The 13,930-nt window shown below is 47.0% G+C and overlaps 1 protein-coding gene across 6 annotated transcripts in view; it reads right to left on the bottom strand.

Annotated features, from left to right (window-relative positions):
* Positions 1-13,930, bottom strand: part of srgap1a (SLIT-ROBO Rho GTPase activating protein 1a) — a 274,720-nt gene that overhangs the window by 5,124 nt on the left and 255,666 nt on the right. For 5 of the 6 annotated variants that reach the window (XM_038781239.1, XM_038781244.1, XM_038781242.1 and 2 more), the window contains exons 19-21: positions 11,251-11,431; positions 9,164-9,301; positions 7,309-7,651 (exon numbers count right to left, since the gene is read on the bottom strand). In XM_038781239.1, coding sequence (XP_038637167.1) covers positions 7,309-7,651; positions 9,164-9,301; positions 11,251-11,431 — 662 coding nt within the window. The remainder of the gene's footprint in view (positions 1-7,308; positions 7,652-9,163; positions 9,302-11,250; positions 11,432-13,930) is intronic. The other variant, XM_038781245.1, reaches the window with a different exon arrangement.

The following is a 13,930-nucleotide window of genomic DNA, read 5'->3' as shown; positions in this document are numbered from 1 at the left end:
CATGGTTTTCATACAAGCATTAAGTGTCCATATCAAAGACGGTGGAGGATATACACAACGATCATTATAGAGTCAATATAGGAAATAAGATTACAGAAACATAAGAAATAGAAGCCAGAGAAGGGCATTCGGCCCCTTGATTCTGCTCTGTCATTCAATATGATCCTGATATCACATTCTTGCCCTATCCCCACATTCCTTGATTCATTCAGATCCTGAAGATCAATCCATTTTGATCTTAAACATAATAATCAACTGAGCATCCAGAGTTCACTGGAGTAGAAAATTCAAAAGGCTCACACCCTTTCAAGCAAATAAATTTTATCCTCTTTTCAGTCCAAAATGGCAGACCCCTTGAGACTGGAACTGCCATCCCTGGATTTTCCAGCCATTGGAAATCTGGCAGAAGCCTTTGCCCATCAGGAATTTTATACATTTCCATGACAACACCCACATTCTTCAAAGTTGGTGGTGGCACAACCCCCAAGTATACAATTGAGTTCTGCAGTTTAAAAAAAAACGAAAGCCCGGATCAAACAATACCCCGAATAGTTTCCTGGTAGATAACTAAATCTCTTTGCATAAACAGCTTTGAATTCAGAACGTTAATGTGTTTTCTTTTTGATCAAGTGCCTGAAATAGGATCTAAAAGAATAGCAAACATTAATACTGATTTCAAAACGGACATAATTATTTGGACTTCCTCTCGTCAAACTATGTTTTTGAGATCTCTAATGATTTTCAAAGCAATTTGCTTTCCAGTTCTTAAATCACCCTCCACACATTCCACCGTAGAGAACCCAGAATTACACACCCAACGGTCAGCCTCGTAATATGAACTCCTTCATTTCAGAGACCTCTGTTATAGGTCCGGAAAACATGCATTCGGAAAGCCATACACGGATATTCCTAGTTACATACCCATGCGAGTTGGAAGGCCTGAGGGATTTTTTTTTGAGCGAGTTGTTCTCGTTTGTGAACTTCCTCTCTATGGAGTTGAAAGAACTCTGGATGAATTGCCGGTTTATCTAACGTTACCCGTCGAGTTTTACACTTTGCCTCATTCCATCTGTTCCTAATTTGAAGTGCATACGGGTTTTGTTTCTGTGCCATTGAGCTGACTAATGTTGGCCTTTGTTCAGTGGCATAAGAAAAATGCTTGTGTGGCACGATGTTCTTTAAGTTATTTTCCTGGAGTGGATATAACTTTACTGGATGGATGAAATTTGGCACTTCACCTTTCCCCTAATTTTCAACAAGATAGGAAATGAACATCTTCAGAATTGTACTTAAAATGGAGCAAATATCTGGTTCGCTTTCAACTTGGGATCTCGTATTGAACAAGTCTTGAAAGAATCCAAAAACTAGGGGCCTTAAAGGCATGATAGTTACTAATAAATCCAACAGGGAATTAAGGATAAACCTATCTTCTCGGAGTGATGAGAAGGTGGAACTCGCTACCACAGAAAGGGGGCTGAGGCAAATAACTTTGAAACTTTCAAAAGGAGACTAGATGAGTACATGAGAGAAAATGGGATAGAAAGATGTGAGGTGAATGAATGGGAAGGGGTTTGCATGGATTAGCTGGGCTGAATGGCCTGTTACTGTTCTGAGAAGGGTCATTTGGACTCTAAACGTTAAGTGTTTCTCTCTGTCGATGCTCCATTTGTCCAGCATTTTCTGTTTTTATTACAGGCCCATTACTGTGCTGCATATTGGTTGTAAGGATTTGCCATTCTACTTGCTGTTACAGATTGCGATTCGTCATAAAAACCGGCGAATATTCATTTCCAAATGAATAGCGATGACCACCTGGCTGTTTCTTTCATGGGCAACCTATTGGCAAAACTAGTTTTGGACTAGTTGGGGTAACGAATTAAAAACATATCTCACACATAATAATTTGAAGAATTTATACAGGATTTCTATAGTTAAACCAAAATCTTTGTTCAGCTATGTGAAGAGCCCGTGTGTCCACTTCCGATTCAGGTACCAGGCAGTGATCCATTTTCCAGTCCGGTTGATGCCATGCTCTCTGTAGTGGGTGCCCATCAATAACAGAGGTGGGCCCTTCTTTGACCAGCCCTTCAATCACTGGTTGGCTACTTCCACCGCTGTAGCTCATCTCCGTGGCTGCCTTAGCCCAGGTCCTGCTGAAACCCTCCCTTATGCTTTCTTTCCCCCGACTTTCAGACTCGACTATTCCAGCATTCACATTGTTGGCCACCCATCCTCCAAAAACCTAAGCTTCTTGAAAATTCTGCTAACTCACATCAACTCTCACTCATCCCTCCCTTTCTGTGTGCTTTCCTTCAGCCCTACAACTCTTCAGGAAGTCTGCGCTCAGAGAATGGTTCCATCATAGGAGGAGGCCATTCAGCCTGAAAGATCCATGCTGGCTCTCTGCATAAGCAATTTAGCCGGTCTCAATTCCCTCCATATTTTTCTTTTCAGGTGCTTATCCAATTCTCATTTTCCCCTCAATTTGCCCCTAGAACTGTGTCCTCTGGTTCTCAACCCTTCTGCCACTGAGAAAAAATTATTTCTACTTACTTTTCTACATCCCCAATTTCCTTTATAACAATCTTGATTATTGTCACAAGTAGGCTTACCCTAATACTGCAATGAAGTTATTGTGAAAATCCCCTAGTCGCCACACTCCGGCACCTGTTCGGGTACACAGAGGGAGAAATCAGAATGTCCAATTCACCTAACAAGCACGACGTTCGGGACTAGTGGGAGGAAACCGGAGCACCAGGAGGAAACCCACACAGACACGGGGAGAACGTGCAGACTCCGCACAGACAGTGACCCAAGCAGGGAATCGAACCCGGGACCCTGGCACTGTGAAGCAACGTTACTAACCACTGTGCTACTGTGCCGCCCATACTCCCCATTCCCCTCCCTGTCCCCACTGCTCAACTGCCTGGACCTTGAGCTCTGAAATTCCCTTCCTAAACCACTCCATCTGTCTGCTCCTTAAAACCTACCTCCTTGACCAAGTTTTTGATGACCTGGCTGAACATAGGACTTGGGAGCAGAATAGACTATTTAACCCTTTGAGCCGTGTTGCCGCGATTTCTGTTTATTTTTCAATGCCACTGATTTTCCTGCCAAAGTCTTTTTTCAGGGAGATTGAGGGCAGGATTACCTCGTTCATATGAGGAGGGAAGGTGGTCAGAGTGAGAAAGGTGCTGCTACAGAGGGGAAGGCAGGCAGGGGGTTTGGGTCTTCCGAACCTGATGTATTATTACTGGGAGGCGAATGTGGAGAAGGTGCGGAGCTGGATCAGACGGGTTGATTCCCAGTGGGTCAGAATGGAGGAGTTTGTGCAGGGGGTCGGGGCTGAAAGCACTAGCAACAGCGCCACTCCAGATAGCGCCGGGGAAATACTCGGAGTCCGGTAATAATAGCTTCACTGAAAATCTGGAGGCAGTTTCGCCAACACTTCGGGTTGGGGGCAGGGTCAAGGGAAATGCCGATTCGGGGGAACCACAGATTTGAGCCAGGGAGGTGGGATGGAAGATTTCGGAAATGGGAAGAGAAGGGGATTAAGACGCTAAAAGATTTGTTTCTTCGGGATCGGTTTGCAGGATTGAGGGAGCTGGAAGCGAAGTATGGGCTGGAGCAGGGAGAAGTGTTTCGATATATGTAGGTTCGGGATTTTGCCAGGAAGGAGATACAGAGCTTCCCGGAGGAACCGGCTTCCACATTACTGGAGGAGGTGCTGACGACAAGGGGACTGGAGAAGGGAGCAGTGTCAGTGGTGTACGGAGCTATTTTGGAAGAGGATAAGGCACCACTGGAAGGGATCAAAGCAAAGTGGGAGGAAGAGCTGGGAGAGGTTATGGAGGGGGGGGGGTTCTGGTGTGAGGTGCTCCGGAGAGTGAATGCCTCCACCTCATGTGCGAGGTTGGGGCTGATACAGCTGAAGGTGGTATACAGAGCACACCTCACGAGGGCGAGGATGAGCTGATTCTTTGAAGGAGTAGATGATGTGTGTGAACGATGCGGGGCGGGCTAATCACGTTCATATGTTTTGGTCCTGTCCAAAGCTGGAGGAGCACTGGAAGGAGGTTTTTAGGGCAATTTCCAAGGTGGTGCGTGTGAAACTAGACCCGGGTCCCCGGGAAGCCATATTCGGGGTGTCGGACCAGCCAGGGTTGGAAACGGGTGCGGAGGCAGATATCGTAGCCTTCGCCTCGTTGATCGCCCGAAGGCGGATCCTGCTGGGATGGAGAGCAGCCTCTCTACCCTGTGTCCTGGCGTAGTGAGGGGACCTGTTGGAATACTTGACCCTTGAGAAGGTTAAGTTCGAACTGAGTGGAAGCTCGGAGGGGTTCTACAAGTCATGGGCACTATTCATTATGCACTTTCAAGAACTGGATAACATCGAACATTAGTTGGGGGGGGGGGAGATGGGTGGGAGGGTTGTGTATATTAAGGATGACTATGGGTGATCCCCGATTCCTTTTTGTCATTTGTTTATGTAAATATGCGGGCTGATATTTGGGGGTTGGTGAGAGGATGGGGTCGTTGTTATTGTTATGGGGTTTGACATATTTGTTGTTGATTATTGTTTGTGGGTGTAAATTCGGGAGAAAATGTGAAAAAGGAGAATAAAAATATAAAATTAAAAAAAAACCCTTTTGAGCCTGCTCTGCCATTCAATAAGATCTGGTTGTGGTCTCAACTCTACTTTTGTGTCTGCCCCAGATAACCTCGATTCCCATGTCTATTCAAAAACCTACCTAACTCTGCCATGAATAAATTCAATAACCCAGCCTCCATGTTTCCTGGGGAAGGAGAATTCCATAGACGAAGGACCCTCAGAGAAAACAATTCTCTTAATCTCAATCTTAAAAAACAGAGACATCTTATTCTTCACCTCCAGGGGTGGAATTGCCTCCCTATCAAGTCCTCTGAGGATCTTGTATATTTCAATAAGATCACCTCTCATTCTTGTTAGGAAAATAAAGATAGTTTTAAGGGATTTGCACTTGCATTGGTAAACAAGGGGCTGGATTCTCCATCGGCGGGACCCTCTATTTCGCTGGCAGCTTACTCACGCCCTCGAATTACTGACAGTGTGGGGTGCCCACAATGGGAAATCCCATTGGCCGGCTGCTCTGTTCTTGTACGTTTAACCTCAGACTACTTGGAAGCCTCTTAATTTCTCTAGCTTCCTTAACTAGCTGCCCTTCAGATCTATGCACTTGCTTTCTTAACCATTACTCCATGGTATGACTTTCTTCTCTCACTACCTATCTTCAACAGCAATCAAATGGCTTCCTACGTCATGTCCAGAGTTTTGAAAGCAAGGATGGCAATGAGTCCAGAGGTGGCGATTTTTGGGGTGTCGGAAAACCCGGGAATCCAGGAGGAGAAAGAGGCAGATGTTCCGGCCTTTGCTTCGCTGGTCGCCCGGAGACGGATACTGCTAGCTTGGAGGGACTCAAAGCCCCCGAAGTCGGAGACCTGGCTGACTGACATGGCTAGCTTTCGCGGCCTAGGGAAGATTAAGTTCGCCTTGAGAGGGTCACTGTTCGGGTTCGCCGGAGGTGGCAACCATTCATCAACTTCTTCGCGGAGAATTAATCGTCAGCAGGGGGGGCGGTTAGGGTAGTGTAGAATAGGGGGTCGATTAGGCGGGTCTTGGCGGGATGGGAGTTGGTGATTGCACTGTGTTTCTTGTACTTTGTACATTGTTTTTATACTGTTGTTGTTTGTAATGTCAAAAATCCCTCATTAAAATTGTTTATTAAAAAAAAATAATTAGCGGTCCTGTGACTCTGTTACTCTGCGCTTTATTTAAAAAATGAAAGTTATGGGGCGGGATTCGGCGAGCCTCCGTGCCGAAATCGTGATTGTTGACGCCGAAAACCGGCACGACGCCGCTCCCGCATTTCTCAGGTCCCCGGAGAATCGGCGTGAATCACGCTCACAGGGTCCACATGGCGCGGGTAGGGGGCTATCGACAGAGGCCCCCCACACAGCCATTCTCCGACGAAAACTGGCCGAGTTCCCGACGCCGTAGTTCGAACCACGTTTTGCCCGTCGGGATGGTAGTCGGTGGCTGTGGACTCAGTCCGCGGTTGCCCTGGTTTGGGGGGGGGGGGGGGAGCGATCCTTCACTGGAGTGGGGGGGCCTCGGGGGCCACCGATCTGCGGATGCACGCGATTCTGGGGGGGGGGGGGTCCTATATTTTCGGGGCTGCTCCGCAGTGCGAGTCCGCCATGTCGCGTCGGGCGGCCACCAAAGGCCCCCGCCGTGCACACGCGCTACGCAGATCCCTGACCGTGCAGGGGTCCATATCGGCAGGCAGAGCTGCGTGGAGCGCCCCCGGACCCTGATAGCCCCCTTCTGGTAGGAGAATCACTCTGGACTTTCTTTACCCAGGTTCAGAGTGAAACGCCCGCGTTTTGACGCTGGAGTGGGAACATAGTCCCATTATTGGAGAGTCCCGCCCAAGGTCCTTTGAGCCAGGCATCCAATCTAGGATCTTCAGACCTTAGTTACAACATCAACTGAGATTGTAACGTTCTTCTAAACTCAAAGCCCAAACATTTTTCAGTGAAGCCTCCAGCTTAATAACCCCTTATGGTGGTCAATATTGGGGCAGAATGATGGTTGGCACTGCTGCCTCATGGTGTCGAGGACCCAGGTTTGATCCCAGCCCTGGTCACTGTCCGTGTGGAGTTTGCACATTCTCCCCATGTCTGCGTGGGTCTCAAGACAACTATCCAAAGAGATATGCAATGTTGGTGAATTGGCTGCGCTAAATTGCCCCTTAATTGGAAAAAAAAAGAATTGGGTACTCTAAAAAATTTAAAAAACGTTTTCACTATTAAACTTTGCTTGATAATGCTCCTGTGAAGTATCTGAGGAGGTCTTCCTAATGTTAAAAGTGCTGCATAAACTGCAAGTTGTTGCTGTGAGCCTGGGGTGGAACATTTGCCTTCCCTCCTCAGATGGCGCTAACTGATTTATCATCGCAGGCAGAATAGAGACCGTCAGTTCTATCTATCTCTCCCCAGTACTAACCCGCTTTACCCAATGACGAGGTAGCAAACTATACTGCCCAATAACCTTTGGCAAAACGTAACGATACCTGCTAACTAAATTCGGTCAAGCTTGGTTTGGGACAGATGAATTGAGACAGATTTGAGATTTGAAAACCAAGATGGTATCTGTGCAGCAAGGATTCAGGAAACATACTGAAAGGCCCAACATGTTCTAGGAACCAACACTGAAAATGGTTAAAACATCAAAGTCAGATGAAAAAAATAATAATGTCTCACACAGACCTGGGCGATTGTTTCAGGGTCTAGAGGTTTATGCTCACTGAAGCTGGTGTATTGGCCGGAGGATGTCGACCTTCTGATTGGCGGACTCTCAATCTTTTTGAGAGCCTGGTGGCGGCTTAGGTTGGAAAGGCTGCCAAGGCCACCCCGGCGGCGCCTCTCCGGACTGTCGACCGGTACGCTGCGATTCTGGAGGTAAAGGCGGGAGGTGACGTGCGGGGGCGTGATCAAGGGGCCACCATCCCCTGAGCTACTTACTAAGCCATGGACTGGGTGCACTGCACAGTGCCCATCGCTGGTTCTCAATGGGCGTTGAACTGCTGGTGGTTCCGGCCTCCTCTTCTGTCTAAGCAACAAAAACAAAAGGCACGCCATTTTGTCATAGTCTGCACAAGTGGGGCTGGATGTTATAATCCTAATTTAAATATACTTCAGGTTTACAAATGCACTCTGACCATTGAATTTTAACAAAAGGAAGTAATAGCCACATTCTGCTGGTGTTCCAATGCCACATTTGCCTCTATAACATAAATAATGAATCTTCAAAACAATTCACTCGCACTTGAAGGACATGGAGTATCCCAAGGCGTGGAAGGCACCATGACAATGTTGGTTCTATTTTTAAAGAATCTGAACATGCTCAAGACGACTAGGAAAGGTTTACACTGTGAAAAAAAATGTCATATCTAAAAGGATTAGTTGGAGACCAAATTGTTTTTTTTTTTTTTTTTTGAGTGATTGCCAACGGACATCCAATCCATTCTCTGCCCTGGGGACCGTTCACTGGAGTACTGCATTTGTAAACCCGAAGTACATTTGAATTAGGATGATAATATCCAGGTTGACACTACAATTAAGCCACCTAGAAGCCAGATTCATTAGGAGACGGTGAAGTGGTAATCTCGCTGGACTCGTACTCCAGGCCCAGGCTAATCCTCGAGAGAGATGGGTTCAAATCCCACCATATGAAGCCAGTGAAATTTAAATTCTATTAATAAGATCTGAGATATGAAGTAATGGGACCATGAAGCTATCATCAATACTAATTTTCAAAAAATCTTCCTCTTCAGAGAAGGAAATCCGCTGTCCTTACCTGGTCTGGTTTTTATGTGACTCCACAGCAATGTGGTTGACTCTTAACTGCCCTCTGAAATGACCGACGAAGCCACTCATTTCAAGGGAAAATTTGGGATGGCAACAAATGCCAGTCATGCCCACACCCCGTCAAAGAATCAAAATAAAATATTGTCTGCAGGAGCCTATTCACCCGGTTCTTCCGCACAACAATGTTGGACACATGCTTTGCAAGTCGGGTTTTCCAGCTTTGTTTCCGCAGTTTATAGAATTACACAATGATACAACAGAGAGGCCACTTGGGCCTCTGCCGGCACCTTGATAAAAGTAGCTCACTGCCCTTTCTCCCCTGAATACCTGAACATTCTTTCCCTTCAAGTATCTACCAAATTCTCTTCTGTTTTTTCAAATAGAATCATAAAATTCTTACAGTGCAGAAGGAGGCCATTTGGCCCATTTGAGTCTGCACCAACCCTCTGAAAGAGCAACCGACCTAGGCCCACTCCCCCACCCTATCCCCGAACTTCACATCTTTGGAATATGGGAGGAAATACTATGGCCAAAGTTTTACTGGCCCCTTTGCAGGCAGGTTCGGGAGGTATTGAACCCCCGATGCTGTCAGTCATTGACCAGGATGTTAATTTGTTTTTTTTCTCTTCACAGACGCTGTCAGACCTGCTGAGCACATCCAGCACTTTCTGTTCTTATTTCTGATTTCCAGCATCCGCAGGATTTTGCTTTTGTATTAATGACACGTGAATAATTTACTGGAACAGGAACTGACCTTGCTGCAAAAACATCTGGAATTCGATCAGTCGGTGAGCTGATGTCATTTTTGGAGGACAACTTATCTTCGGCGGTTGGTCCACTGCTGGTTTCACTGTCAGCTTTCTGGCTCAGTGCATCAGAAAAGGTATCATCCCTGAGAAAAACACGAGTGAGAATTAGCCTCAAGTTTCAGGAGATCACCCAAGTACAGAAATTTCATCCATTATTCACAACCTACTAGGAAGCAATGGTCACCTGCAGGGGGTCAACATTAAAAACGTGAATGGTAACCTAACCAGCTGAGGGCTCATAGAACCCTTGCAGTGCAGAAGGGGACCATTCGGCCCATCTATCTGCACCAGCTCTCCGTAAGAGCGCACTACCTAGGCCCACTCTCACACCCCATCCCCACAACCTAACTTGCTCATTTTGGACTGTGGGAGGAAACCAAAGCACCTGGAGGAAACCCACGCAGACATGGGGAAATGTACAAACACAGACAGTCACCCACAGTCGGAATTGAACCCGGGCCCCTGGCACTGTGAGACAGCACTGCTAACCACTGTGCCACCACGCCGCCCTCCTTCTGGATGCAATTAATGCTCCTTTCTCTTTAACCTCCAAGTAAGAACAGAGAGGATGATCAGAACAAATTAGGAAGTGGTTATCACTGCTGCCTCACGGCACCGAAGAGTTGGGTTCGATTCCGGCCCCGGGTCACTGTCCGTGTGGAGTTTGCACATTCACCCCGTGTCGGCGTGGGTCTCACCCCCACAACCCAAAGATGCGCAGGGTAGGTGGATTGGCCACGCTAAATTTCCCCTTAATCAGAAAAGAAAGAATTGGGAACTCTAAACTTAGATTTTAAAAAATCAAAATAGGAAAAAATAAAGGACCGGAAATAAGGACCAAGTTGGGAAAACAGACTTGCATCATGCACCGTTCATGGTCTCAGTACCTCCAAGAGTGCTTTGCAGCCATTGAGGTACTTTCAACATGTAGTCACTGTTGCAGCAAACATGGCAGGCAGTGGGCACCCCGAGAGGGAAAGTGGGAGCCTCTATTTCAGGTCTCATCCGAAAGACGGCACCTCCGGCGGTGCGGCACTCCCCTGGTGCCGCACTGGAATGTGAGCCTGGATTTTGTGTCCAAGGGCTGGATTTACAGTCCCCCAGCCACGTGTTTCTTGGTGGAGGGAGTCTCTACTACCGCTGCTGGTCAATGGGATGTCACACTGCAGCCACCCCACACTGCCGGGAAACCCACGGATGGGGGTGTGCTGCCAGCTGGAACAGAGAATTCCAACAGCCGGAGAATTCCGGCCTAAGTCCCCCGAGTGAACCTTGTGACTCGGGGAGGATACCGTGACCAATGATTTGCAGCTGCTGTCGACGTTTAATGGCCAGAGTCGGACTGGTGAGGTCACATCAGTGTCAGCACTGGGCCCGGGGCAGCAACGGTTACCATGGAGCTCCAACTGATTCTGGACAGCTGCTGTTGTTTCTATTGGTGGCCATGGCCTAATGGACTGCCGTCGAAGGCTTGATCGTGGCTGCAGAGAAAAAGCCCATCAAAAGATGGGCATTTTGGTTTTTTAAAAAACCTTCAGCAACTGAAGCCTTCCTCCGCAACAGCTCTTGTACATCCCCTCTCACCCCACCCCCAGATTTATGACTCTGGGGTCACATAAAGCCGGAGTCATTAAAATGGGCTCATAACAAGAAAAGGTTTGGCAAGCACCTACCTCTGTGCTTATTCCTTAGTAATTTTACATTCATATCAGGTACAAATCAGAGCCAAGCTGCTCTAGTACAGGATGAATGGTTGCCAGTTTGTCAATAAGAGCCATTGTTTTTCGTTTTTTAAAAATGTATTTTTTCCAATTAAGGGTCAGTTCAGCATGGCCAATCCACCTTCCCTTCACATCTTTGGATTGTGGGGGTGAGACCCACACAAACACGGGGAGAATGTGGGAACTGCACCCGGACAGTGACCCGGGGTCAGGATCGAAACAGAGCCCTCGGCCCCGCGAGGCAGCAGTGCTAACTACCGCGCCGCCCTAATAAGAGCCATTGTTGATGAAAGATAAGAACCATCACTTACGTGTCTTGCACCACTATGTACTGATGGGGGACTAGCCCATCAAGTCCATTGTGTCTCCCCTCCCACCAGTCCTCAGAGGCTCTGTGATAGAGAAGCAACGAAGCACCTTTCTTAAACGACAACTCTCGGGCAGACCGTCCAGCATAATCAAACTTGGCTATTGCTTCAATGGGCTCACCTTCTGAAACAGAGCAGAATATGATGCCTTAGTTAGAGCAAAGGTTGAATGATGCCATTACATTCAATCATCTTTACCCAAAGCTACCCCTTGCGTTTTTCCATTTCCCTCATTACACTGTGCATCAAAGAGAAAAAGGAATTCACACCATCAGCTTTGGTATATAGATAATCAATATGATCCAATAATGGATAAAGAAATCACATCCAGAGATTTGTACATTTAAATCTCTATGTTTTTCAGGCTTTTGAAAAAAATATGGTTAAGTGTGAGTTTAGTGATAAATGCTTAACTTATTCAGAGGCCTCACCATTTAAAACCTTTCTGCTTAGTTTATTCAAGGTGTGCGAGTGATGAGGCCAAAGTGCATTTATTGCCCTTTAAGTTAAAGGTGGTGGGGCAGCTTCCTCCTTGAACTGTAGCAGCCCTTGCTAGGTGGAGAATTCCGGACCTGGATTTTCCAGCACCCCTCCTCCTCTACAGCGGGTTTTCCCATGGGGGAGGCAGCTCACCACTGGTCGCCAGCCGGGTCTTCCAGTTCTGTCAAAGTCTACGTCGTTTGCATAGCTCACCTGTCCCACCACCAGTGAACCCATGGCATAGGTCAACCTCGGTAGGAGCGGAAGGTCCTGTTGGCGGGAAGGGCTGGAAAATCCCACCTTAGGATTCTACGGAGTGACCATGAGGGAACAGCAGTGCATGTCCAAGTCATAAGAACATCAGAAGCAAGAGGCGTCGGCAATTCGAACCTCCTCCACAATTCAATAAGATCATGGCTGATCTGATTGTGGCTTTAACCCCATTTTCCTGCCTGCGCCCCATAACCCTCGACTCTCCATCATACAAAAAAACCTGTCTAACTTAGCCCTGTGAGTATATGTACGGACAGTGACCTGGGGCTGGGATCGAACCCGGGTCCTCTGGCCGTGAGGCAGCAATGCTAACTACTGCTCTACCGTGTCTCCCACAAAATGTGTGATCCCTTATTCTGAAACTGTGCCCCCTAGATTTAGATTTCCCCACCTGAGAAAATATCTTTTTTAGCCTCTAGCCTGTCAAGCCCCCTCAGAATTAAAAAAAAGATATAAATTTAGAGTACCCAATTCTCTTTTTGTTTCCCAATTAAGGGCCAATTTAGCATGGCCAATCCACCTATCCTGCACACCTTTTCAGGTTGTGGGGTTGAGACCCATGCAGATATGCGGAGAATGTGCAAACTCCACACGGTCAGTGACCCGCGGCCAGGATCGTACCTGGGTCCAAGGTGCTGTGAGGCAGCGGTGCTAACCACTGTGCCACCGCTGTGCTGCCCGCCCCCTCAGAATCTTACATGTTTCAATAAGATCCCCTCTCATTTTCTAACCTCGCGGGCCCAACCTTTCCTCACAAGGTAATCCCATCATCCCAGGAACCACCCTAGTCAACCCTCTATGAACTGACTCCAATGGAAGTATGACTCTCTTTAAAAAGGACATAGACAAGTTAGTGGAGTGGGCAGACAGGTGGAAGATGAAGTTCAATGCGGAGAAATGTGAAGCAATTTAATTTTGTAGGAAGAAAATGGAGAGACAATATTAAATAAAGGATACATCTCTGAAGGAGATACCGAAGAAGAAGAACCTGGGTGTATTTGCAGAAGTCATTGAAGGTGGCAGGACAGGTTGAAAGAGGATGCCGTATCCTGAGTTTTATTAATAGGTGCATAGAGTACAAGATCAAGGAGGTTATGTTGAACTTGTATAAGACACTGGTTCAGCCTCAGCTGGAATATTGTGTCCTGTTCTGGATGACCCACGTGAAGAACGATGTGAAGCCATTCGAGAATGCAGATAAGATTCACGAGAATGGTTCCAAGGATGAAGAACTTCAGTTATGAAGTTGGTTTGGAGAAGTTAGGACTGTTTTGCTCGGAGAAAAGAAGGCCGAAGGGAGACTTGATAGATGTATTCAAGACCGTGAGGCGTCTGGACAGAGTAGATAGTGGGAAACTGTTCCCACATGAAATGATCAAGAACAAGAGGACACAGATTTAAAATAATTGACAAAAGAATCAAATAAGTGATGAGAAAAAGCTTTTCACAAAGTGAGTGGTAAAGATCTGGGATGTTCTGTCAATGAAAGTGTGGTGGAGGCAGGTTCAGTCCACTCACTCAATAGATAATTATATTGTTATTTGGAAAGGAGTTATGCAGGGTTATGGGGAGAAGACAGGACAATGGCAGTAAATAAACTGCTCCTTCGGAGAGCTGCTGCAGACACGATGAGCCAAATGGCTTCCTTCCGCACGGTAGAAATTCTGTACATAAGAGAGGAGGCCGGAATTGCATGTAATACTCAGGTATGGTCTCCCCTTTACAGTTGTAGCAATGATGGCATGTGACTTGGGCAATGCAGAGATGATGGTGCTTTCACAATATTGCTGCTCTGCACATCTTGAGTTGGGGGTGGGGTTGGTGGTGGGCATGGGAGAGGGACATACTGTTGGAGGAACCTTGACAAGTT

This window comes from Scyliorhinus canicula, chromosome 20 (genome assembly GCF_902713615.1).
Source record: "Scyliorhinus canicula chromosome 20, sScyCan1.1, whole genome shotgun sequence".
NCBI classification, from domain to species: Eukaryota; Metazoa; Chordata; class Chondrichthyes; order Carcharhiniformes; family Scyliorhinidae; genus Scyliorhinus; species Scyliorhinus canicula.
Note: the sequence above shows the minus strand (reverse complement) of the source record. Positions and strands in the feature narration are given on the sequence as shown.